Source organism: Lepidochelys kempii, chromosome 17 (genome assembly GCF_965140265.1).
Source record: "Lepidochelys kempii isolate rLepKem1 chromosome 17, rLepKem1.hap2, whole genome shotgun sequence".
NCBI classification, from domain to species: Eukaryota; Metazoa; Chordata; order Testudines; family Cheloniidae; genus Lepidochelys; species Lepidochelys kempii.
In genome coordinates, this window is record NC_133272.1 from 1,994,851 (window position 1) to 2,021,302 (window position 26,452).

Here is a 26,452-nt window from a genome sequence, read left to right on the forward strand (position 1 = left end):
GCAGAAGCTGGGGGGCCCTGCAGCAAGGAGGCGGGGCAGGAAGTGAGGAGCAGTGTCTCCAGCCAGGCTGTGGGTGCTGCTGGTGGCCTCTGGGTGCCCATTCCCAGCCTAGCCAAAGGCCCTCCAGCGGTAACGCTCAGGGAAGGGGCTGAGGCTGGGCCGGTCCTCTGCTACCCAGCATACACCAGGGCACCGTGCTGCAGAGATTATGAGTGCGATTATGCAAATGAACAGCTCCTTCAAATTACCATAACTTTAAATAATTAACACCAGCTGCCCGAGGGCTCCCAGACCCTGCTTCTTATCTGCATATTTATTACGATTTATAAATGATTCAAACACCCTCCATAGAGAGCAGGGGGGCGGGACACGGAAAGGGGGGCAGGCCGGGAGCCAGGGGGAGCCAAGGTGGCAGGGCTGGGCCAGCCCCTCCCACCCATTGCACGGGGGCTGAGCTGCCCTAGCCCATGGCGGGTGGGGTTGGATCCAACAATGCAGGGCCAGGGCCAGGGTTGGGCAGGGCCAGGGGGCAGCGTGCTGGGGGAAAGCGGGTTGGACCGGGCAGGGCTGGGCTAGGCCAGGGGGCAGCATGCTGTGGGGAGGCGGGTTGGACTAGGCAGGGCCAGGGGGCAGCGTGCTGGGGGGGACCAGGCAGGTTGGACCGGGCAGTGCAGGGCCAGGCCAGGGGGCAGCGTGCCAGGGGTTGTGCAGGTGAATGCCGGGGGTCCTGGCCAGCCCAGCCTGCTCTGTCCCATGGGCTCGGACGCCAGCACGGGCCATGCAGAGGCAGCCCAGGGCCCCCATCCCGCTCCCGCCAGGCTGGCAGCAATGAAGCCCTGGGCAGGCGGCTGCACTCATGTGCCGTGGCAGAGGCAATCGGGGAAGTGACAACAGCAGCAAGGGGACTCGGGGCCCTGCCTGGGGGGGTGGGGAGCCAGCTGGGCTCCAGCCGGGGTGGGGGGATCGCCGGCCCGGCATGCCGCCCACGGGGAGCACCCCAGAGCCCGCGGGGCAGGACGGGCTGCCCGCCCTCCCCCCGAGCCAGGCAGAACCGGGCTGGGGCATGCGGCTCAGCACGGCCTTAACGGGAGGAGCCCAGCTGGGCACGTCCAGGAGCCGTGGGGGACGGAAATGGGGTTGGGGGAAAGCAGCAGACGACACACGTCAGCGCGAATTGCTGTGGGCAGTAGGGCAGGCCTGGGCCCCAGGCAGACGGTCGTGGTGGGGCAAGTGAGGGCCGGCCCAGGGGCCTGGAGCACAGCACTATGGGGCCAGCAGGCTCTCCTGGCTCAGCACCCCCAAAGCCCCAGCCCAGGGCACCACCACGCTCCAGACCTGCCCAGCCTCCACCTCCCTCCCTCTGCCACGTGCCCCTTGCCTGCCCCATTCCCCTGCTCTGGGCTAGGAGGGAGCGGGGCAGGGCGTGGGGGGCTGATTACCCCTAATTACCCCTTTACGGAGATGCCCAAACTGACTCCGACCAGCAGCACGAGCAGGAGCCACGAGGCAGCAGGCAAGTTGGGGTGGGGTGACGGACCACCAAGACCTGCCCCTGGTGAGACAGTAGGCGAGCACGGACCGGGCGCTACCTTAGGGGAGGCAGGAAAGGGACCTGGAACGCGCCCAGCTGCTGCAGGCGTGGAGACAAAGCAGGGGGGCTCGGGCCTGGGAGAAGAGCTGGGCTGCCCGTGCTGGGGAGAGAGGCAGGAGATGCTGCCAGCCGGGGCTCTTCCATTGTCATGCAAGGCCCCAGGGATCCGCATTCCTGGTGAGACCCCACCCTGCGTTGTGGCAAACGCCCAGCCCCCAACAGGAGCATGGGGATTATGGACGCACTGGAGGGGCCATGGCAAGGAACAGGGGAAGCAGGGCCTGGCCCAGGGGCATTCAGACCTGGCCCAGCACCATGGTCTCTGCAGGGTGTTTGCCTTGTTACCGCATCAGCAGGGATGGATGGGGCTGAGGCTGCCCACTCAGGAAGTGGGTGCTGGTGCAGCAGGGGTGGGAGGGAGCCGTCGTGTGGGTGAATTGAGGGGGGCAGAGAGGCAGGCAAGGGCCACGTGTGACTGTGACAGGGGTACAAGGCCCCGTCTGAGAGGCTGAACCCCATGCCAAGCCGGCCTGAGCCCAAAGGCTGGGGCTTCACTGCTCGACTCCACTCACCGACTGTTCACGCCGGGACACGTCTCTCTGGGTGATTATGCTGAGCAGCAGACAGGTGGGTCAGCCTACGGCGCCCGAGCACTTGGCATGCACCATCTGCTCCAAACAAGCCGAGATTTGTGGCTGAGATTCCTTGGGCACCTCTTCTCCTGGAGCACCTGGCACTTGAAACATTGCAAGCCCCACGCGGCCTGGCCCTGGCTCCTCTCCCCAGCCCCAGCGCACTAGCTGCACTAACAGCCGTAGGGTTGGAGTGGGCAGGCAGCTGCAGGGACTGGGGCCAGGAGATCATCCACGGCTGGGCCCTCAACTAACAGAGCCAGGGCTCCAGCACGGGACTTCTGTTCAGGACGGGCTAAGAGGGCCGCCGGGGATAGGAGCGAGTGGGAAGCAAAGCTCCAAGACAGTCACAGGTCAGCTGTGCCTGAAAGCCCTGCCAGAGCCTCGTGGCCCCTGGCCATCCACACCAAGCCTCAGGAGCTCCCAGCCTGCACCCCAGGCCCCAGGGAGCTTGAACGGCCGAGCAGCTCTGCCCTGGCTGCGGGCGGACTCCAGCCCCCTCACTAGTTGCTGGGAGTGAACAGGTCCGACCCTGCACTTAGCATCCGACTTCTGGGGGACTTGAGAACGAAGACACAAGACCTGAGCCAGCACAGATCTTCCTCCCTGCACCGCGACACCAGGTTCATCCCACAACCCCAGGAACCAGGCCGTGGCCACACTTTGTGACAGGCGTAGGGGGAAGCTTGGCTGCTGCCGGCACGGAAATGCCACGCTGGGTTACCTCACATCGCTGCACCCCGCATCCCTCCCCAAAAGCTTCACCCCTGCAGGCTCCATGCCCTGCGCAGCTTTCGCACTGCTACCCGCAGTAAAACCACCACTTCCTGTCCGAGTGCTAAACCCGGCCACGCCGGTGCACCCCCGCCCCCACCTCACGTCCCCTCCCCGCACTGCAACAAATCACCCGAGGGGAGGAGCCAGCGTCACCAGCCATAAATGACATTTAATATTTAAACGGGCAGGAAAAGACGCACAGCCGAACTAGTGCAAACCAGACAGGCAGGGCTGGGCAGCTCCCCAGTGTCCAGTCCAGCTGCTGAGAAGTCAGCAGAGATGACCACACCCGCACAGCTGGCTCCGGGGACATGGGGCAGCCGCTGAGTCCTGGAGGCAGCAGCGTCAGTAGGGGGGCATCTGTGGAGAAGAGCCCACTTCCAAAGTGAGCAGATGCAGTTATTCTGGATGCCCAGAGGAGGCGCCGTGGAGCTCCTGCCCAGAGGCTCAGCAGACAGTGTGGGTGTGAATGAATGTGTGTGCCCCGCAGAGCGCCTGCCACATATGCTCTCCAGACACCGCGTGTGCACGTGCGTGTGGATGGGGCAGGGTTACAATTTATTTCAAACAAAACTGTGTGCTAGGCACAAGCCCCTGGAAAAAGAAATGACCCAAAATAAATCGCCATGCCTGGGGAACAGAAAACCATGTGCAAGGAAAGCCCACATGCAGCAGCAGAGTGAGCGTGAGTGTGTGAAATGCACACCCAGGCGTGCCTGGACTGTGCTGTCACACGCAGATCCCCGCTGACAGCTGCACCAGGAAACCAGCTTCATTCTTCGCTGGGGTTTTTAAGCCAGATCAGAAAGTGTCACCTTTGGCTCAGCTGAAAGGGAAGGAGTGACGGTGGAAACGGGTGCTGCCAGGGCCCCTCCCGTCTGCGCCAGACACACACGGGCGGGGGGGGGGGTAAGTTATAAAATAAAAAGACAGCAGGCACTGAGGAGGAAAAAAGCCCCTGAAGACCAGCTCAGCTTCCCCTCCACTGAGAATGGAGCAGCAATGGAGGTGGCCATGGGGGTCGCGGGGGTGGGGCAAGCTGGCAGGAACTGGGGGAAGGAACACTGACCAGCCCCACAATGCCCAGTCTGGTCCGGAGGTGCCAGCTCACCCCATCCGAGGGCACTGCAGCTGCTGTCGGCCAGCCTGGCTGGTGCCTCGCCCGCGCGGACAGGGCTGCGTTCGCTCAGAGGGAGGGGTCGGAGGAGAGGGCTTCAGATGAACATTTTCCACCATGCAGGACATACTGGGTGCACACAAGACATCGGAGGTGGTGACAATCTGTAAACGCAGCATTTCCCAGGCAAGGCGCTTGCCAAGGGGCCATCAGGAGCTCTCTGGAGGCTGGTCTGAGGGTCGCTGAGGCCTGGCATGGGCCAGCTCACGGATCTGTGAGGCAGAGTATTTCTGAGGCTGTGGAAAATGCGTCCCTCCAGGCAGCCTCCCGGGGCTATGCTGAGGTTTCCGCTGGCTTGCTCTCTGTGTCGCTGTCACTCAGGTGGCTCCTGGAGGAGTACCTGGACCTGTGCGTGCTTTCCAAAGGGGCTCGCTCCTCCTCCGATTTGTCGCAGGCGAACTGTCGGCGGTAGCCTGGGGGGCTGCACAGAGGGAACAAGGCAGTTGGCAAACAGGTAGGGAAGAGCAGATATCACCTCGGCACACGCTCCCGCTGGGAGATGCATGTCAGACCCTGCCTTGAGCAGCAGCGCTCCCCGCGTGAGGCTGGGCTCCCTTCCAGTGCCCACCCCAGGGCTCAGATCCAAACCCCCAAACCTCAACATAAGCCAGCCAGAGCCTCGGCCGGGCAGCGGGGAGGCCAGGCCACGGCAGCTGCCTGGCCATGCCGCAGGAAAGTGGGTTGGTGGGGTGGAGGCCAGTTCCCAGTGACTGGGCCATGGTGGGCAGTCTCTGCAGGCACAAGGCCTCTTATCCTGGGAGGGGACTCAGAGGAGCAGGCCCCCAGCTTTCCTCAGCACCCAGCTCCCTGGCTGCCCCACCCCTGCAAGGAAACGCCTCCTCTCCGCCGCGGGCACCAGCGCCAGGCAGGTGGGGGGGGGGCGGAGGATGGGACCGCACTGTGCTCCCAAGCGTCAGCTGTTCTGCCCCCTAGGACTGTGCTGGGAGGGGGGATCCCTGCTCTGCGGGGGGTGGGTCTCTGTGGGGAGGTGCTGATCTGTGAGGGGGCGGAGGGTGCTGGGCAGTGGGGGAGGTTTGTGTGTTTTGGAGTGCTAGGCAGTGGGGAGTGTGTGTGGAGTGCCGTGTAGTTGTAGGGGGGGGCTGTGGGGAAGGGCATTGGGTAGTACAGGCTGCGGGAGCTCTGCGTGCGTTGGGGTGCCAGGCACTTGTGGGGCTGTGGGTGGGGGGAGTGCTGGGCAGGGGTGGTGGTGTGCAGGGCAGTTGTGGGCGGGGGGGTGCTTGGCATTGTGGGTCCAGGGGAAGCTGGGCATAGGAAGCTGGGGGGGGGGGGACTGTGTGGTGCGGCATGGGCCCCCCCAGAGGCAGCACAGGGCTGGGCAGGCCAGTGTGCATCTCCCGGCTCAGTGCGCTATTGTCCTGTGCTGATGGCCACTCGAGCTCGCAGGGATCTGAACCCCTGCCGCAGCTCTGCTCCTGTGCACAGCCTTCTACACCGCCCCCCTCCTCGTGCCCTCTTCGCCAACCCTGAGCACGGGCCCCAGGCCCTGCAGCCAGTCAGCTGGGGGAGCCGAGCAGGACTGAGCCCCGATGAGTGAGATAGTGAGGGGGCCCGTCCGTTATGGGGACACGGGCACAGCCTGCCCCCACCCCTGGAGAACACCCAGATGTTAGGGGATGGGCTGTGCTTTAATGGCAGCCTTGGGATTGGTCTCTGCCTGTTTCCCAGTTGCAATCAGGGGGACCAGCCAGGGGGTGAGGAGTAGCTAACATTTGCAAAGGGCTTTAGACCTCAGGTCAAAGGGACTCCAGGAAGACCGAGCCTCACTACAGCGTTCCAACATTTACTTGGCGCTGGGACACCTCAGCACAGCACCAGCAGCCTTCCACCGCTCTCTGCCCTGCTTTGGGCCGGGGAACAGCTAAGCAAACCTGCCAGCACATGTCCATGGCAAGCGGCAGCTAAGCATCCGACTGAGACAACAGCAAATACGCCCCAGGATCCCTCACTGCTCGCACTGCCACCTCTCCACCACTACTCCACGCAGGACCGAGACACCAGGTGCTACCCAGACCCTGCTCGGAGACAGGGGCCCATTTTATAGATTGGGAAACAGGCAGAAAGGAGGGAACGGACTTGCATCCAAGATCTTTAAAAGAGCTGGCTGAGGAGCTTGCTGGATTTTGGATTTTCAGTAAGTCCTGCAGCACTGGGGAAGTGTCCAGAAAATGGAAGAAAGCATTAAAAGAGTAAATGGGATGACCAGGGTCATTATAGGCCTGTCATTGATCCCAGGCAAGATAATGGAGCCACTGACACAGGACTTGATTAATGAAGAATTAAAGGAGGGTAATACAATTAATTATATGGAAAATAGGTCTGCTCAAACTAATTGGATATCTCTTTTTGACGCGAGTACAAGTTTGGCTGATAAAAGTCATAGTGTTGACATCATATACATAGATTCTCTAAGGTGTTTGGGTTGGTTCAGCATGACATTTAGATTAAAAACTAGAAAGCTATAAAATTAAGATAGCACACGTTACAGGGAGTAAAAGCTGGCTGGCTACCTGACAGGCTTCCAAATACAAGTTGAAATGGGGAATCATCATTGAGCGCGTGAATTTTTAGCAGGGTCCTGCAGGGATCAGTCCTAGGCCTGCGCAATTTCACATTTTTATCAATAGAAAACATAAAATCATCACGGATAAGGTTTGCAGATGACACAAAACTTGGGGGAGTGGTAAACGAGGAGGACAGGTCACTAGTGCAGAGTGATCTGGCTCTGCTGGTAAGCTGAGTGCACGCAGACAATGTGTTGTACTATGTCTAATTGTAAACTAATACACCTGGCAACAAAGCGGCAGGCCCTATTTACAGGATTTTCTACCCTGGGAAGCAGGGACTCTGAAAAGGACTTAGGGGTCGCGATGAAGAATCTGCGGAACGTGAGCTCCCAGTGCGACGTTGTGGCCAAAACAGCTAATGCGAGTGACCTGTGGATATGTAAATAGGGGACTCTCCAGTCGGAGCAGAGAGGTTGTTTTCCCTGTGTGCGGCACTGCAGTGATTACTGCTGGAATCCCGTGTCCAGCTCTGGGGCCTGCAATTCGAGAAGGACGGTGATAAATGGGAGAAGGTTCAGAGAAGAACCACAAGAATGATGCCAGGATTAGACAACCTGCCTTAGAATGCTGAAAGGAGCTCAGTCTATGCAGCTGAACAAAGAGAAGGTTGAGGGATGACTTGATTAATCTAGAAGTACCTACACGGGGAACAAATATTTGACACCGGGATCTTAAGCCGAGCAGAGACGGGTCTAGCAGGGTCCAATGGCTGGAACCTGAAGCGAAACAAAGTCAGACTAGCAATAAGGCGTAAATTTGTAACGGTGAGAGGAATTAACCACTGGGACAATTTACCCAGGGACAGGGCTGTGGGGTGGCGGGGGAAGAACTCTCCATTCCTGACCATTTTAAAATCCCGACTGGATGTTTGTCTTACAGCTCTGCCTTAGGAATCTTGTTGGGGCAGGTCTCTTGCCTGTGCTATCCAGGGGGGTCAGACTACATGATCACAGTGCTCCCTTCTGGCCAGGGAATCCATGAATTGCCCAAAAACACCCAGCAAATCAGCAGCAGGAGGTTCTGGCTCCAGCTGGGCCTCCTGCGGGACAGAGACGCAGGGAAGCAGCTCCCATTGGAATGCAGGGGCAAGGAGGAGATGTTTAAAGTTTCTGTTGTTCCCAAAAGCTGGTTGTGTTTGTGTGGGTGTGTGGGTTAGTGGTTAAGTACTAGCATTCAGCTACGGATAATTGGGAGAGTTGTGCATTGGCATGGATGTTGGGTTCCCCCAGGACCGCCTCTGCCACAGCAGACTGTCAACCTGGCAGCTTTCTTTATGAGGGCTCATTATTATTTTTTATTATTTTTAAGACATTTTCAGACCATCTGGAGTGATTTACTCTCCCCTGGAGTTAGCAGAGCTAAGCAAGTAATCTGCAGCAAATCATGCATTTGTTGAATTGCACCTCTATCTGCTCAGGAAGACTGTGAAATTGCAGAATTTGTTCATTATTTAAAGTTTTGTGCCTATTTTGTCCCTGTGAAAAGAAATTGCAAATGAGAAAATTCACTATCTGAATTTTGAACTTTGCGCTGGGTAGGCAGTTACCTAGGTCACGTGGGACCATTTCAGTTTCCTGATTGGATAACTGTTACTAAGCAACAGCGCAAATTTTAAAGAAGGGCTTTGCCTTCAGCAAATATTCACCCTGAAAATTTGCTTCCTGCAAGCGTCTGTGCTAGAGAAACTCGTCTGCTCGAGGGTGTGTGGGGTGAGTGTGCCGACAAACCCAACCTCGTATTCCCATCCAACATCTACAGACATTTAAATCCCTGCCTATTCACTCAGCTCCGGGAATCCAGCTCAGCCACCCAAGTCCAGGCGACCTAGCGGGAGCTGACAAGTGGATTTCACTTATATTCAAGGCGGCACATGGCAGGACCAGCAACTGGAAGGTGCGAGGCTACGTTATCCGTCACTGCCTGTTAATTTGTCCTGCTCACCAGTCATCTCACGTGCACACCCCTTCCACTCTGCGCCTACGTCCCCTCGGAGCCCAGCCGCTGATTCGAACCCTTTAACGCCAGCCTTGGCCAGACAGGAGGAACTGCCGGCTCCATTTCCGTTAGGGCAGCTCCGGCGTCACACACGTTACAAACAAGCAGCGCGGCAGCCCCAGCTGCAGGGGATTGTTCTGGCAATTGAACACTTTAAAAGAATTGTTTAAAAAGCTTCTTTCCTTCTCAGATAATTCTCCCATTCAAAGCTGTCGGAAACAATTTAATACACAAATAAATTCCTGCCAGAAAAAACCCTGGACCCGACCACAGTCGCTTCCCTTCCCCCTCCCTGCACAGGCTTCCCAGAGCTGCCCTTCCTGACTGGCTTCTCCTGCAGATCTCTGACCTGGGTAAAACGGCGCCCACCTAGCCCCCCGATGCCCACCGGGACCAGCACCTCAGGCCAGGCAGTTCTCCCACTGGCTGCCAGACCAGTGACAGCCTAACACAACCTGCTGTCTGACCGAGGTGGGGAGCTAGCTGGGAATCCTGCCATTTCAATACCCAGATTGTGTCATATGCCAAGTGCTGGGCCCCTCCACCACTCCTCGGGGGGGCAGTGACCCCACACCACCTGCCCACGAGGAGCATTCAGCAGCTTGCAACCCACATTCCCCTAGTGAGCTTGAAAAGCACAGCTGTGCTGCCAAACGTGGGCTCCTGGGGCGTGATCCTGGGACCATTCCACACTCCCCGAGCCCAGCTGCTTCCAGCTCATCCCTCCACATCTCCCACCCAACTGCCTGCTTAAGCAAGAGCCAAAAAGTGACCAGAGCCACAGAACAAGGCCCTGGTTCCACCAGGGAGCCCAGCCACAGTCAGCCAGAGCCTGGTTGCCCCAATTCAGAGCAGTGCTCCTCTCCCGCACCATGTCATATGTACCCGCGTGTGTGTGTGTGGGGTGTCTCTCTCTCTAGGTAACCTGCTGTCCCATAAATCCCAGAATGGTCAGGGTATGGGGATGGCATTGGGGAGCTACACAGAGGAGGGCAAGTGAAGACTCCTATCCCACAGGGAACGCCCAGGGGCCCACAGCACTGCCTGCTTTCCATGTGCAGCACGATACCGGCTTTGCTCATGGGACACATATGGCCAGTTTGCCCTCCTGAATCACATGTCTCCATCCCCAGCGGGAGGAATTCATGGAAAGTTTTCCATTTCCAAGGGGAAGTGGCCAGGGCAGGGCCTGGAGCCCAGCCACTCCCACCGCGCCTTGCCCTTGGAGCGCCTCTGGCACAGGATCAGTGCTGCTCACTAAGCTGCAGTTACACACGGCTGCCCCCTGCCCACCCCCTTGCACAACACACACCCTGCAACGGGTGTGTCAGTAACTCCAGCTGTGCACGGGGCTCCCTAGCAGGCCAGGGACGTCAGGGTGATTCATAGATATTAAGGTCAGAAGGGACCATTATGATCATCTAGTCTGACCTCCTGCAGAATGCAGGTCAGAGAATCTCACCCACCCACTCCTGAGATAAACCTCTCATCTATGTCTGAGCTAGTGAAGTTCTCAAATCATGGTTTAAAGACTTCAAGGAGCAGAGAATCCTCCAGCAAGTGACCCGTGCCCCATGCTACAGAGGAAGGCAAAAAACCTCCAGGGCCTTCCAATCTGCCCTGGAGGAAAATTCCTTCCCGACCCCAAATATGGCGATCAGCTGAACCCTGAGCATGTGGGTAAGATTCACCAGCCAGATACAGAGGAAAGAATTCTCTGTAGTAACTCAGATCCCACCCCATCTAGCAGAAGGGTGATGCGCATGCCCTTCTGCTGGTAGACTCCAGTCCTCGTCCCCACCCTTCGCAAGCCGACAGTCTCCGCGCAGGAGGTAGGGGCGCAATCTAGCCCATGGTCCGGGGTGCTGGGAGGGAGGACAAGCCTGTCGGTGTGGGCGCATAACCTGGCTCAGATGGGGACTCAGCAGCAGCAATCACATGGTGCGCGCCCCTGGCCCAGAGTGGGCCAAGGGGAGTCTCAAAGCACCCCCCAGTAAACCACTCTGCCTGGAATTACAAAGGTGGGGGGAAGAGCTCTGCAAAAGGTGACTAATACAGGACAGAGAGCCACCTCCTCCTTCCAGAGCTGAGATGACAGATGGCAGCACGCAGTGCACCAGCTTGATGGGAGCAGCACTGCATGCTGGGATGTGTAGTCTCTGCTGGCCACTCTCCATATCGGAGCTGATGATAGCTGCAGATGGTTCTGCTTTATACAGGGATGGCTCTGAACCGGCAGCCCTTGAGCTGAACACCCCTGAACTCTGGGAAGCCTGCACTGTCCACCTTGGTGACAAGCATCCTTGTCTCTCACTGCGTGATGGAGGTGCAGGGCATGATGTTACACAGCACACTCAGTGTGGGAGCTTGAGAGAACCACTGGCTCTGTGGCCAGCAGCCTCGTCTAAGGGTGCCAAGGAGCCCTCAGTTGGGGCCAGCATGGGTGCTTCTGGCTCGGAGTTAAAACATCCCAGAAGTTCTGGCCCAAGAGAAGCAGTCAGTGTGCTCAGGGCTTCCTGCAGGCCAGCAGGGAGAGAGCAAGAGGGCAGGGCATGAAGACATCTGATAATTTCCATGGCTTTTAAAAGTTTGCCCATGAGAATACAGAGGGTCTGCAGCAGTGGGATGTGGGAGCTGTCCACGCCATGGCAGGTTTATTCTGGCAGTACATGCTCCTCATTAAGGCCTTTTTAAATACAGCTCGACGCTTTCTTGCAGTAACTAATCCCCAGTCTGAACCGGGAGATCCTGCAATGCACTGTGACCCATTAATTTCAGGAGAAATAAATACAGCCACGTACTTAACAGTTTCTGAAAGGCCAGGAGGGATTAATGCTTCTCAGTGTCCTGTGCACACCAGCCGCTAATCCCTGGAAGGGATACACTAGCAGAAAAAACCCGCCTACGTCGACAAACCCTTTGTGGATCTTGCCCGCACTCTGCGCGCCCACTGTCTTTGCCTGGATTGCATTGTCACAGGAGCGTATGAAAGCCAGAGGCAGGCCCCACGCCTCACCCCACAGTGAGTTACATGGGGGTGAGGCGTGGGGCTGCAGCAGCTGGAGTGGTGTCCTTTTCCAGCAGGTTTTCAAACGGGCTGGTCTCTGCCAAGCAGCCGCGCCTGCCAAGCCCCACAGCCGTGATGTGGCCTCATGATGAACACAGGCAGCTTCAATGCAGCAGTGGGGTGGAGGGGGCTGACTGACTAAGGTGGGACTCATGCCAGGCTCAGCCCTGGCAGGGTTAGTAACTCAGGAAACAAGCTACACCACACAGGCCTGCAAACCCCAGAGTGCTTTGCCAGCGTCTGCAGCGCGGTGAGCCCCAATGGCCCACCCCTCTCAGAGCAGTGCCAGGATTACAGCCCGCCCAGCGTGGTAAATCAGCTGATCCGCCCTAGCCCAAGACCATTAGGGTTTCCCAGCTCTCTAGACTTGCAGTGTGACTGATTTATCTGGAGTAGCTGGCTTAGCTGGGATCTGTCCCACAGAGAGGCTCCGGCAGCTGGGGGCGGGGCAGTGAGTTCAGAGGCATTCCCCGAGCTAGAGACATGCTGCCGGGTGGGTGGGGCGAGGGGTTAGGGGCAGCAGGGAGTGGAGGGTGAGGGAGGTTAGTGGCACACGGGCATGCTGTCATGCGGCACTGCACACCATTCGGCACCTACTGCCTTAGTCGCTCTCGGGCCGGTAGAGGTATTTCATCATCAGGCTGTCCACCTGCTTCTTCCGCTTCTTCTCCTCCTTCCTCAGGCGCTTGCCTGATTTCTCTGCATCCCGCCCCTCCGCGGCTCCCTCCCCTTCGGAGGCCGGGCTCTTCTTCTTGGGGCCCTTCTTGACACTGGAGCTGCTGTGGTAGGAGCTGGACGAGGAGTCCGAGGAGGACTCCGAATCTGAAGGCAGCTTCTTCTTCTTCTTGGACTTCTTCTTGGCATGCTTCCTGGCGCTCTTCCTGCGCTCCTCCTCCGAGGAATCATCTTCAGAACTGCTGCTGTTCCTCTGGCCCTTGCTGCGGTGAGGCCGGGAGCAGTCCAAGGCAGAGGCGGACCGGCGCAGGCTGCTGAAGGAGCGCTCTGAGCTCTCCGGCCGGGTGGCGCTCCTGGCACTCCGCACGCTCCTCTTGTCCTCCTCCTCTGAGTCTGGGTCCAAGCTGGAGCGCTTGAACTTGATGGGCTTGTAGCTGAGGACCTCATTGATGGCAGCCTCCAGGTCAGGGTCCAGGTAGGAGCGGTGGCTGACGGGCCGGATGTCTGAGACCTCCGGCTGCACCTCGTCGGAGGCGGAGGTCCTGGGCCGGGGGGGCACGGAGAAGCTGCGCCCAAGCGAGTGCTGGCTGTACAGGGAGCGGGTGTCGCTCAGAGCCACACTAGACAAGTCATCCAACTCATCCAGCCGGCTCCTGCTCAGGGAGAGCCGGGAGTCAAGCCGGCTGCCCAGGGTCGAGGTCTCCAGCCCCAGCTCTGCCCGGTGGCTCAGTGGCGGGCTGAGGGCACTGCAGACGCCAGCCAGCGGCTCGCTGAGCCGGGACGTGCTGCACCGCAAGCTGTCCGGGCTTGACAGCGTGAAGCTCAGTGTGGACCTAGCGTCAGCCTCGTCACCTTCCAGCCCGCGCCGGGAGGAGGCAGCCCGGCTGGCCGGGGCAGACAGGGCAGAGGCCTGGTCAAAGTCAGCTGTGGTGACAGACCACCTCTTCTCCAGCCCCGTCCGGGCTCTGCTGCTGGCCTCCGAGAAGGCTTGGGAGATGACAGAGCCCCTGTTGTCAGGGTTCTCGCTGCCTGGAGACTTCTTCCACGAGCAGATGGAGCCGGTCTCCTCCTGGCTGCTGGCCGCCGAGCTGTGCTTGGCCTTGCGGAAAGACCTGTCTGGGGAGGCCGGCCGCTCGCTCAGGGTGGAGAAGAGAGTCTCCTCGTCCCCCTGGCCGCCAATAGAGTCCTTTACGTTGAGGCGTTTCCTGTAGCTCAGGGAGCTCATGACAGAGACCGGCCGCTCCTCGGCCTCTCTGCCTTCCTTCCTCTCCTTGGGGGCCAAGTTCAGGGCCGGCCTTAGGAGAGTGACCAGTGGACAGCAGCAAATGGGGAGGGAGGGGGGAGAGAGAGAGCAGGTGAGATCAGAGAGACACACCAGGCGAAGGAGAGAGGAAGGCAGCAGAGGAAACCCAGCTAAATAATTTGCCTCAGTGGAAAATAGCTTCCTGGGAAATGTCATGCAAATTAGGGCATTGTTCTATCCCATGGCTTTTATGCCCCTTTAAAACGTTTCATTCAATTATTTCATTGTCAACTACCTGGAGCCACTACCTTTGAGAGCCAACTTCCAAGAAGGTGGAATTATCCCCAAAATGAAACGCTTGACATCTGCACCGCCGAACAAATTAAACCAATTAAGAGAAATAGCCTCGGCTCTTCCCCTGGCTCAGTGGAGGGGGGAGAAGCCCCTGGGATCCCTGAATCCATAGCAGGAAATTGCTTTTATACCAAACCAATCTGTACTCATCAGGCAGTACTTTCCCCAGGAGAAGCTGCTCCAGTCCTCTTCTCCCCGCTCCCGTGGCACTCCAGGCGAGGGGTGCCAGGTCTGCCCAGCCCCGTGGGCACTCCCCTGAGGCACAGGGAAAAGCCACGGACAGGGCCCTGCTCACAGCAATCCCACATGTTGAGTGAACCAAGGGACGGAGCAGTGGGAGCCGGGGGCTTGGTTGCGGCTCCAGCTCAGACGTCTTTGATACCTTCAGATTTATAGTTCTGAAATTCAATGCGCTTAGTTGCCATAGCAATGGCCGCTCTATCCTGAAATCAATGCACACTCCCGTGGGGCCGGGTCTTGGCCTCTCAGGGGCACAAAGCAGGGGAAGCCGGATACTTTTACTGCTCTGCCCACCAGCACCACGCCAGCCACCGGCCCCTGGCCCGGAACCCATGGCTCCTGGCCAGCTGTGGGAGCCATCACTGCAGGCCCCTAGCCCTAACTGGTCAGTGTTCTCCGCAGGGAGCACGTGGCTGGGGGTGGCCTGTGCTTGGCTGCTGGTGTGCTCAGAGGGTTATGCACCCGCCTGGACGGCACAGCCGGGTTGAGCCCTGGCAAACCCTGCACCCCAACGGCGGTTCAGCCCGACCCTGCCCCTCTTGTTCGGGGCTCTGCCGGGCAAGCAACCGCTCTGTCTCCTGCTTGAGTGACGGAGACCAACTCCCTCCCCCACAGGGCTGCTGAGCCAGGGTCCCTGGAAGGGAAATGCCATGAGAGCTGCCTGGGTGACAGCCCCGGTCCCAGCGACCGCCCCCACGCCACCTCCCCAGCCCCCGCCCGGTTGCTATGGGGAGAAGCGAAAGCAAGTGGCTGTTTCCCCGGGGACGCTGACCGCACACTGACCTGGAGCTCTTCCAGCTGCCGTCATCAGAGACTGCTTTGGAGGAGCCTTTGTTCCTGGAGAGCCATGATTTCACTCCATCCACGCGGTCCTCCAGCTCCGAGTCCACATCGGAGTCACCCTCGCTGCCAGAGGGAAAGATTCAGGCGGGGGGAGATTAGCACCCGAGGCTGGCAGCCTAGCTCCCCTGCCAAGCGGGGTCTGCGTGTGCTGCCCTCCATGCCCCCAGGAGAATGTTCCCAGCTCAGCCTGGAAGGGGAACGGGCAAGCATCCCACTGGGCTCCCAATCCCTCGATGTGGGCAGAGCCAGCTCAGCCCGGGGGCAGGGCCTGGCAAACGCGTGGCCACCTCTTGGGGCAGGGATCCTACCTCGGACCCCGAGCCGAGTGAATCACTCCCGGCAAAGCCCGTCTCCCACACCCCAGCCCACCTGCGAGCTGGCCACGAGTGGGCAGTGCAAGCCGCGCTCTTCCCTGGCCCCGTTTGGCGCTGTGCTACTCAGCGACCCAAGCCAGACGGGGCCGGCTCGGCTCCCATCGACAGGTTCTATGGCTATGTTGTAAGGACAAGGCCGTTGCGTGCAGGGAACAATGTGGTGTGCCATGAACGGCGAGAATGAGGGGCCGGCGTCAGGGCACATTGGGGATTCACGCCCCCTCACCCCCACCCAGGAGCACGCCCCCTGCTGGGGCTCCAGGGACAAATGCCCTATGGCCCTCAGGGACTGTCCCTTTCTCCTACACCACTGCAGCAGCATCCCCAGACCTGGGCATTAGGGGCTCCACATTCACTTCCCCCGCTGGCCAGGCATGGCCCGAGCTGGCTGGCTGATCTGGTACAGTGCTTCTGCATGGCTGGGGGAATGTCGTCATCGACTTCAGAGAGCTCCAACGGGCTGTGGACCTGCCCTGCCCACGTTGGAAACACCCACAACGGCAGGGGCGCCGCAGATCTCCTGGCACCAGGCCCACGTCTCGCGGGGCGGGGCAGTGCCCAGACAGGGACCGAGTGGGTGACAGAGGGACGAACAGCACCCAGGAGTCCTGGCTCCCTCTCCTGTGCCCCACTCATGGGCAAGAGCGGCCTCTGCCCGCCTCAGAGCTGTGTCAGACGCTGGCTGAGGTCAGGCTCTGTTTTCAGGGCCTGGCGCAGGGAGGCTGTGGGATGTGAGCTGGCCTTCCCAGGCATGCCTGGGGGACCAAAGCACTGTGAATTAACGCACAGGCATTAAGCCCAGCAGCACAGCTTAGCAATACATAGTGCATCGAGCGCTGCTCCCCCCACATTAACCAGCTCCAGCAGGGCAAGCCCCCTGCAACGCACTGTCAAGGGGATGATGGGATGCCCATTAGCAGGCAGTGCAGTGCGCTGGCTAACTGGCCATGAGGGAGAATGGCGAGGCCCACACCTAGGACAGACACTTTTACTGAGCAGTTCTTACTACTCCAGAAATTTCACATCTCCACAACTGTGCTCTCAATTAGACAAGGGAACTCTGTGCAAAGGGCTCGCGTTAGTTTCATTTAAATACAGCTATATTACGAACCGGCTGCGCCCTTGGATCGATCAGAGCCCTGGGCTCAGAGCCAAGATCCCCTCTAACGGGAGACAGGCAAAGGGAGTTGAAGGAAAAGGGAACTCCTCTTCCAAATGCTTCCCCAAAGGATAGTGGGGCCAGGCCTGTGGGGCTGTGTGTGCATAAGGCAAGGTTTGCAGAGGAGATGCTTGGTAGCACACACATCACCCTGCCATGTGGAACACTGATCTCTGCTCCAGACAGACCTGGGAGCGAAACAGCAAGGGCTGCTGCAGGGCAAAACTGGGATGCACCAGCAGAGCTGCGGGGTGTGGGGGACAGGGCTAGCAGGGGGCTGTGGGTTGGGATTTGAGGGCAGAGCTGGGGGATGGAGGCAGGCAGGAGCCCAGGGCTGGGCTAGCAGGGGGCTGTGGGTTGGAACTGGGGGGCACTAGCAGAGCTGGGAGAGAGGGGAAGGCAGGAGCCCAGGGCTGGGCTAGCAGGGGGCTGCAGCCTGTGTGCATGTGATAGAGAACACACACATGCTCAGGCTGCAGTAGGGCATTGAGGGACACTCAGTTTCTCCGAGGGCAGCCAAACCAGGCCTCGGCTCAACTGGACCCAATAACCCCACATGTTGTGCAATTCTATGTGCCCTGGTGCAGCTGCCCCATGCGCCGCCCACGGTCACTGCAAAGGCACCAGGACGGCTCAACACGAGGCTCTGAATGAACCCGGGACACCTCAGCCAGCCAGTCAAACCCTGTGTTTTTCAGACGGAGAGGTGACCCCAGCAGACCAGTCCTGGGCACAGCAGGGGCCAGCCAGTGGGTTGTGCTCTGCAGACAGCTTCCCCCAGCAATTACACTGACAGCGGCTTGTGATGCAGGCTGAGATGTTTTGTATAAATTTAGAAAAATATTGTTCAACATGTCCCTCACTGTGGATCTGCTGGGCTTCCCCCCAACCCAGGGGATACATTTCCTTTCATCCGTATCAGCAGGAGAGGCCCTTCTGTACAGAATTATGTCCCCGAATAAATAACAAAGGGGAGAAAGAAAAGCAAGAAACAGGCTGCAGTTCTGGGAGCGAGTGAAATTTCAAATTTGCAAAGAGCAGAGGATTGGGAGGGAAATAAGTGGGCTCATTTTATAGGCCTCCATCAAGTGCAAAATTACAGCAAGGAAGAGCTATGTTGATGTCTCTGGGTAAACAGGAGTTTAGCAGACAGAACGGAAATGACTCTGGCAGGCTGGGTGCCCAAGTGTGGCGGGCAGATTTACAGTGGCAGGCGAGCCCCTCCGTAACGCTAGAGCCGCCTGATTTACACACACACATAAAGAAAGCCCTATCTGGCTTAAACCAGCTAATTTATAACCACCGTTCATAACCCTATTGATTGCCTTTAGAAAGAAGGTGCTGTATGCATTGCAAAATCTCTCTCTCCATGTTAAAAGCAGTTCTGTATAAATCTCTGTTAATACATAACTGTTTACTGCTTTCATTAGGGTTATAGCAATAACAACTGTATCTATAAGTAAATCGAAACGTTATTTTTCCTCCCACCTCACTCGGCTCAATAACTCTGCCCTGGCTTCCCCCAGCACTAACTGGCTGGTAAAAGCGAAGGAAGTCTCTTGGGAACCCAAGGTAACTTTGCTAGAATTGCAAGTGTGCCTGGGAACAGATATATAATGTGATCTTAAATGAGCATTTTATCCGCCTAGCCTCAGGGCTCTTCTCTGCCCGGGGAGCACGGGGCGGCATCGCACAGGGGACGGGCTATTATAGACCCGGAATACGAATTCTCCTTGTTCAAGTCAAAGCAACGGGCTGGACCTGATCCTGCAAACGTCTCCCTCCTCTGCAATCTAGCGCAGACAACACCGTTATTTTCCTTAAAAACAACGAGCCCCATAAACAAACTCTGGGGGCAGCTGAGGTTTTAAATCGTCAGAATTAAACTTGATGTCAAACACAATTTATGTCCAGACTAGCGTGCCATTAGTTAACTGGGATCCAAATCACAAGGGAACAAACAAACGGGGACTGAGCTGCGGAGGATATTAATTGTGTGTGACAACAAGGCTCCAATGGCCCTCTATCACTGTTACACACACTTACATTTATCATTAGTTGTTATAGATCCTTCCACAGCCAACGGCCCCTCCTGCCTCAGGAAAGAGACCTTGCTGGCAAAGCCAGTCCAGAGACACTCAAGCCTCGGGTTCCAGGGGACGGCACCTGACGCCTCGGGTTCACATCCAGGGCATGAGGAAGGCTCTGCAAGCCACACAGAGCCGGGCACAGCACAGAGCCCCCCAGGGACCCTTCCGGCGGGGCAGAGCAGCAGCTAATGGCAGAGCAGCCCCAGGCGGGCCCGACGCTCCCAATGGCGCCATTTGCCATCACTAAACCTCGGGCTTCAGGGCATCGCAGCGGGGCACTGAAGGGAATCCCTCAATCTCACCCACATGCAATTGCTCCACTGGCCAGGTGCACCAGGGGGCTTTACACTTTTCTCTGAAGCATCAATCATCAGCTAATGCCAAAGGCCGGAGACCAGCCCAGCTGCTCTGACCCAGCATGGCATCTGAAACCAAACGGCCAATATCCGCTCCCCACAAATCCCCACTCCCTGCCAGCTGCGGCACTGGGGCACTGTGCTGGCTTTGGAGAGGTCAGAAGCCACTGAGAAGGCAAACAACTGGGGACCTGCTTTGCTATCTGTCCTTTCCCAGGTAGGACACACTGCTTATCTGATGGGGCTTCAAGGACAGGGAGCCTGGGGGAGCAGTCACTCTGGGGTGGGGCCTGGGGGGGAGGGGGCACTTGTCCTAGCTTTGCACAGCTTTGCCTGTTGCCTTGTGAGGAGAAGGGATGAGTTATTGTCTCATCATATTCCCAGGACATCCAGATTTATAATTGATTTCCTCTCCGTTCCAGGAGCGGCTACGGAGGACTCCCGGGGGAGAGGCGCAGACTGTCAGTTACACGGGCAGCGTTACCTGCGGACCCTGGTGTGATGCGAACAGCTGCTCCAGGCATGGCTGAAGTGAGCTGTGGGCTGAATGCTCACAATGCAGCCCCTGCAGACTGCCAATCCCAGCATGCAACAGCGTCATCCCGAACCATCCAGCCAGGAGCTGCAGACGCCCCCCACCCAGTGACACAGCCCCCTCCAGATACGGGCCTACGCGATGCGGCTCCAGCACCGGTCCCTCACGGCACCGAGAGGCTCCCGGCGCACCCTCTCCCCAGGTCCCCAGCCCCTGCTGCCAGCGGCGGAGCGCAGCGGTCGGGACGCAGCCCGGTGGCTGCTTATTAGAGGGTTAGGGCTAGTGCACATGCATGGAGTGCGCTGGGGGGGTCGACATGCAGGGCCCAGCGGCGGGCTCCTTCCAGGCATGCTCGGGGTTAGGAACAAGGGGTTATTGAATTGCGAAGGAGAGTTGAGATCCTCACAGTTTATTCTTTCTTTTCTGATACTTTGTCACCACGTCCTGCAAACTGAGAATGGGGGCGGAAGGGGGCAGGAGGACAAAGAAAATAAATGAACTTAAAGAGGCAAAACGGAACAAAACCACAACAGAAACAAACCAGGGCAAACCAAAGAGCAGAGCCGGGGAGGGGGGAAGGAAGGAGGGGTTGGTGGACAGCAGCACTGTCTCCCGTGTGGAGAGCCCAACGCACCTCCCCACACTTGCAGATTACAGCGCGCCGGGGCCAGGACCAGAACCCAGAGCTGCTAGTCCAGAGTCCTCGCGGCTGGGCCTGGTCTCAGCGCACAGCCCCAGCCCGGTGCCCCAGCCGGTTCCTGGGGTGGCCCTGGAGTTGCTAGCGATGCTTTCTGATGCCGGTTCCTGGGGTGGCTGTACTCTGACATCGCCCATGTTTGTGGTGCAGCAGGCAGCAATCAGCTGCTCCCCCTGCTGGAGGGGGGGGTGCAGGCGTGCCCCATCATAACACCTAGCTCAGAGAGCATTTTCCAGCCCCAGCTCTCTACGCTCTTTCCCAAGGTCAGTGTCATTACACCCATTTAACAGGTGGGGAAACTGAGGCATGGAGGTGAAATGACTTGTGCAGAGTTCCCCAGCAGGCCACTGGCAGAGTCCCAGTCTAGTGCTCTATCCACTAGCCCACCCCACCTCCCAGCCACTCTCGGAAGGTGCAGACGCACCCAACACCATAAACAAGTGCTTGCTTTGCAAGCGGCAATGTGAGGCCAAGGCGGGCCGGGCCGGAATTAAGGCAGCTTTTGTCACGGCCAGAAAGCAGGGACTCCCCAGGAACACACTGGCTCGTCCCATAAATTTCCAAGTCTCTGGGAAACAGAAGCTGCTCTCCCGTTTTATGGCAAGGGGAAGTGGGAAGGAAGAGCCTGAACTGGAGCAGGGGGAAGATAAGATCCGACCTGCCTGAATTGCTGCAAGGAATCAGCCCCACACCCAAGCAGCCGCTATCCGGGATGGGAGGGTGGGGAGGGTGTGTGTGGCTGACTGCAGCATGTCCATGGGGGACCCCACCAGCTTCGCCATGGGGCAGCCCTGCCCAGTCTATTGGGAAGGAATGAGCAGGACTGGGAGTTTCCCGGGCCCTGGCGGGTGAGGGTAGCGGGGGTCTCCGGTAGGTAACCGTGCGGCTCCCACCTGTTGATGAGGTCCTCGTTGTCATCGCTTTCCATCTCGTCCTCGATGGCAGCCTGCAGGTCCCCAATCCGCTTGAACGCCAGCTTCAGGTCCGACTGCAGGCTTTGGTTGGCGGCCTCCAGGCTCTCCAGGTCCATTTCCTTGGGGAGAGTGAACCCAGTGAGCACTGGCTGCAGCCCCATGCCACAGAGAGGCAGCCAGTGCCAGCCTGGAACTGTCACCCCACAGAGGGGCTGGGGTGGCCACAGCTGGAGCATAGCACCCAGTCCCGTCCATCAGGCAGGGAGGGACCAGGGCTGTGCCCAGCATGTCACAGGGCAGTTACACCAGAGCAGATTTGCCCCCTCTCCTCCCCGAGGCAGTTACACCGGGGTGGATTTAGCCCAGCTCCCATTTTTAAAGGGCTATTCTCAAGATGCCCAGCTCCCCGTTTCCCCTGCCAGGCTCTGTTTATGGGTAGGACCTACGCTAACCAGCCTAGTTTCATAGCGACGTTTGGGGATCAGTGGCATGACCCATATATTTAAGGCTGCACATTCGACCCCGATGGGGGCACCCCGGCTGGTCCCTGCTCCCACCCCTGGGCACGCTGGGGGCAGCGCTCCCCATAGCTAGTCGAGGGCACCATCACATCAGCTAACAGTTCAGCGGGGTGGGGGGGGCTGGCTGCCCCGCCTCGCCCTCTGACCAGGCTTCCTCACCAGCTCATGCTTCTTGCGGCTGGCCTCAGCTTCCTTCTTGGCCAGCTCGCCCATCTCCTCCTTGGTGTCCCGTAGCTGGCGCTGCAGCCGCTTGTTCTGCTCCTTCTCCCGGTTCTCGGCGGCTGCACGCTGGTCCCGCTCCTCCGTCAGCTTCTCCATGTTTTCCTTCAGGCGGCTGGCCAGGCTCTGGGGGCGCAGGGCACAGTCAAGCAGGTCACAGTTACCCCAATCCCCAGACAGGGCAGTGGAGGTGGCTAGGGTCACGCAGAGCAAGGGTGGGGAAGAGAACCCAGGAGTCCTGGCGCCCCTCGAGATCAGCAGGGACATTTAAATTGGGGATTGGTCCTGCTTTGCGCAGGGGGTTGGACTAGATGACCTCCTGAGGTCCCTTCCAACCCTGATATTCTATGATTCGGGCCTTCCAGGGCCAGGCCACCTCAACAGCCAGCCCCACGGGGTGTGAGCCAGTCATCAAGGCCCTGCCAAGCCACAGGGGCTCCTGGATGCCCTGCCCAGAGCAGGGCCGCTGAGTCCCCATGCTGGCCCCCTCCCATACCCCCCTTCCCTCCCCGCCCAGCCGCAGGAGGCGATGGGGAGACGGCAGCCCTGACAGAATCAATATTCACTCGTCAAGAATAATCGCAGCAGAGAACGGCAATTACCCAGCCCGGCTCAGGAGCGAGCGCCGCCCCGTCGCTTCCCACTGAACGCTAATGGAACAAACGAACCCAGCGCCATGCATTTACATGAGGGGCTGGGGCGGGGGGAGAATGGAGGAGCTGCTTCCCCTGGGCGAGGGAGGGGGCAGAACAATTGCGGGGCTTTGGCGAATTGGAAAAATAGATTTAACTTTGTGTGAAGTAATTACAGCCTGTAACGCCGAGAAAAAATAGACTCAATCCTTCCCGGCAGCTGAGCCATCCGCTGCATATTTATGGCCCCGCCAGCAAGAGGGGAAGGGCAATACGGAGAGGGAGAGCTGAGCGCCTCGCCTCTCACGGCAGAGAGGGGCTGCGAACGCAGAATATAAAGCAGGCTGCGCTGAGCGGGAGCAGCAGAGTCTATAATTTCACTAAGTCAAGAGCAGCACTTTGCCACGCACCAGCTGGACTGCCAATGATTGTTATCAGTGCCCGCGGATAACCGGCCCAGGCAGGCGTGGAGCTGGGGGCGTCAGGGGACAGGGCGCAGCAGGATGCTGACACAGGAAGAATCAAGCCCGGTCCAGGTAACAGGCCGTGGGCAGCGGAAGGCCCGGAGAGCTGCCTAGCCAGTGTCCCCAGTCCAGAGCTCTGCACGGGCCACTCCAGGCGGCGTTAACGCTGCACCAGGAGCCCTCAGCCTCCCCCAGTGGCACCATCAACCCTGCCCAAACCCGCAGCATCTGCTCTGGGACAGGGGCGCCCTTCGGTCCAGCCTTCGCACAGCGCTGGCACAGACTAGCCGAGAGGCCGCTGTGGGCTCCCCTGCCTGGCCCCACTCACAGCCAGTCCCACAGAATGACTGGAGCAGCAGCTGCCAACCTCCCTTGATGAACAGTCCTCCACTGGAGCTCGTGCCCAGCTGTGCTGGGCTGGAAACGAGGGGTGGCGCTCAGATCACCAGATGCCCAGGGAGCTCTCAGTCAGCGTGCAGGCCAGGCCAGGGGCCACTGGCAGACATGCTCGTTGACGAGCCCGCTGCACTGATGGGGCTGCCCTGCTCCCCACCATGCGGGGCCAGCAGTGGAGTTGGCTCAGAGGAGCTCCGGATCCCCTCCTCCCCCAACAGCGCGACCTGCGGGGCCAGGGCGCCATCTGGAGCTCCCTACATTAAAGAAGTATGGGCTGGATGAATGGACGATAAGGTGGACAGAAAGCTGGCTAGATTGTCGGGCTCAATGGGTGGTGATCAATGGCTCCATGTCCAGTTGGCAGCCGGTATCAAGTGGAGTGCCCCAGGATCGGTCCTGGGGCCGGTTTTGTTCAATATCTTCACAAATGATCTGGAGGATGGTGTGGATTGCACTCTCAGCAAGTTTGCAGATGACACTAAACTGGGAGGAGAGGTAGATACGCTGGAGGTTAGGGATAGGATACAGAGGGATCTAGACAAATTAGAGGATTGGGCCAAAAGAAATCTGATGAGGTTCAACAAGGACAAGTGCAGAGTCCTGTACTTAGGACGGAAGAATCCCATGCACAGCTACAGACGAGGGACCAAATGGCTCGGCAGCAGTTCTGCAGAAAAGGACCTAGGGGTTATAGTGGATGAGAAGCTGGATGAGAGTCAACAGTGTGCCCTTGTTGCCAAGAAGGCTAACGGCATTTTGGGCTGTATAAGTAGGGGCATTGCCAGCAGATTGAGGGACATGATCATTCCCCTCTGTTCGACATTGGTGAGGCCTCATCTAGAGTACTGTGTCCAGTTTTGGGCCCCACACTACAAGGATGTGGAAAAATTGGAAAACGTCCAGCGGAGGGCAACAAAAATGATTAGGGGGCTGGGGCACATGACTTATGAGGAGAGGCTGAGAGAACTGGGATTGTTTAGTCTGCAGAAGAGAAGAATGAGGGGGGATTTGATGGCTGCTTTCAACTACCTGAAAGGGGGTTCCAGAGAGGATGGTTCTAAACTATTCTCAGTGGTAGAAGAGGACAGGACAAGGAGTAATGGTCTCAAGTTGCAGTGGGGGAGGTTTAGGTTGGATATTAGGAAAAACTTTTTCACTAGGAGGGTGCTGAAGCACTGGAATGCGTTATCTAGGGAGGTGGTGGAATCTCCTTCCTGAGAGGTTTTTAAGGTCAGGCTCGACAAAGCCCTGGTTGGGATGATTTATTTGGGGATTGGTCCCGCTTTGAGCAGTGGGTTGGACTAGATGACCTCCCAAGGTCCCTTCCAACCCTGATATTTTATGATTCTGTGATACCTCCAGGCGTTTGACTTGGGTCCTCTCGAACTCTAACCGCGTCTCCAGCTCCCGGATCTTGGCTTCCTGCCGGCTGACTAGAGACTTGTCCACCATGGACTGCTCGAGGAACTCCAGCTGGCTCTGCAGCCCTTGTAGCTGGGGACAGGACAGGCAGCAGCTCAGGTCACACCAAAAGAAAACCAAGGCTTGGCCCCATCCTGGTTCGGGAGAAGAGCCAGGCGGGCCAGCACATCCGGCTCAGCTGCAGACAGACCCAGCCCCTTGGGGTCAGTGCAGTGCCTTGAACCAGCACCCTCAGCAGCCGGGTGCTCCCTTCTCTCCAGCCCCCTGGTGACGGGGGCGGGGGCAGGCACTGCAGGCCATGCGCCTGTTTGCCCAAACGGCCTCTTCCCTGGGAGAGCGGCAGGTGCTGGGGCCTTTGGGCAGCGCTACCCTGCTGGGGAGCCAGGCTGGGGCCATTGCCGAGGGAGGTAGGGGCTCTCTGCAGGCAAGGTGGCTGTCCCCACGCTTGCTGCTGGGGTCTGCCAGGCTCTCCAGACTCACACATGTAGCGTGGGCAGCTAGGGGCCAGCGATTTCCCCTGTTTGGCCGTCACAGAGAGGATCAGGCTAAACCAGCCTGGCTGCGGACCTGGAGCGGCACACGGGTCTCCGCCAACGGCTGGACTCATGTTGCTCGCGTCCCAGATTGCAGCGCAGGGGCCCAGCCCCTCCCAAACCCAAAGGCCATACTCTGGGTGTGCTCCCCCCCAGCACAATGATGACCCAGGACCACCCTGCTACCTTCTCCTGCAGCTCCTGCTTCTCTTTATTGGCGTCTTCCAGCTGGGACTGGAGGTCGTTTATCTGGGCCAGATCCCGGGAGGCCTGTGGGCAGAGAGTGTCTGGGCTGATCAGAATCCAGAGCCAGGCCAGCTGCCCTCTGCCAGCCCCAGGGCCACGGGCGCAGCGCCCCTAGGGCAGGCAGTGGGACTTGCCAGCCTCCGGGACAGCCCCCGGGCAGGCTCACAGCAGGGGAATCCAGCAGTGCCCTTTGGGTGCCAGGCCTGCTCTCCAGCTGGGATGCCAGGGATGGCCAGAGCTCAGCTGAGACTACAGAGCGGGGTGAAGACACCTAGCGGCTCACCTCACTTCCAGCCTCCACAGAGAGGCGCCTACGAGTGTCTGTGGTGCCAGGCTGGGCTAGCATGGTGTGGACGGGGCGCCCAGGGGCTGGGCTGGGGGGCATGCTCAGGGTGCCGTGGGGGGGTGCGCCAGCAGCACACAGGACTGGTAGAGCTGGGCACAGGTGACATCACCTGGGCCACTGATGCTTTGTGCTTCTTCATCAGTTCGTTCATGTCCTCCTGGTCCTCCTCCAGGCGGCTCTGCACCTCGTTCTTTTCCCGCTGCAGCCGGCTCAGCTGCTCCTCCAGCTGGGGGGAGACGGGGGAGAGGTGAGGCTGGCTAGTCCCATGTACACTGCTGCCCCCCAACCACTGCCCCCAAGGCTCCCCCCACCCACCCGGCACCAGCAGCAGGCACCTCTGTGCCCCTCCATCCTGCCGTAGCTGGGCTC

At 58.8% G+C, this 26,452-nt stretch overlaps 1 protein-coding gene across 6 annotated transcripts in view; it reads right to left on the reverse strand.

Annotated features, from left to right (window-relative positions):
- Window positions 1-4,514: 4,514 nt before the first annotated feature.
- Window positions 4,515-26,452, reverse strand: part of MYO18A (myosin XVIIIA) — a 163,131-nt gene continuing 141,193 nt past the window's right edge. For all 6 annotated transcript variants that reach the window (XM_073315969.1, XM_073315968.1, XM_073315971.1 and 3 more), the window contains 9 exons: window positions 26,193-26,309; window positions 25,678-25,761; window positions 24,893-25,030; window positions 21,985-22,170; window positions 21,284-21,423; window positions 20,100-20,144; window positions 15,120-15,242; window positions 12,422-13,794; window positions 4,515-4,598 (listed from right to left, as the gene is read on the reverse strand). In XM_073315969.1, the coding sequence (XP_073172070.1) occupies window positions 12,426-13,794; window positions 15,120-15,242; window positions 20,100-20,144; window positions 21,284-21,423; window positions 21,985-22,170; window positions 24,893-25,030; window positions 25,678-25,761; window positions 26,193-26,309 (2,202 nt within the window). In that variant the 3' untranslated portion in view covers window positions 4,515-4,598; window positions 12,422-12,425. The remainder of the gene's footprint in view (window positions 4,599-12,421; window positions 13,795-15,119; window positions 15,243-20,099; window positions 20,145-21,283; window positions 21,424-21,984; window positions 22,171-24,892; window positions 25,031-25,677; window positions 25,762-26,192; window positions 26,310-26,452) is intronic.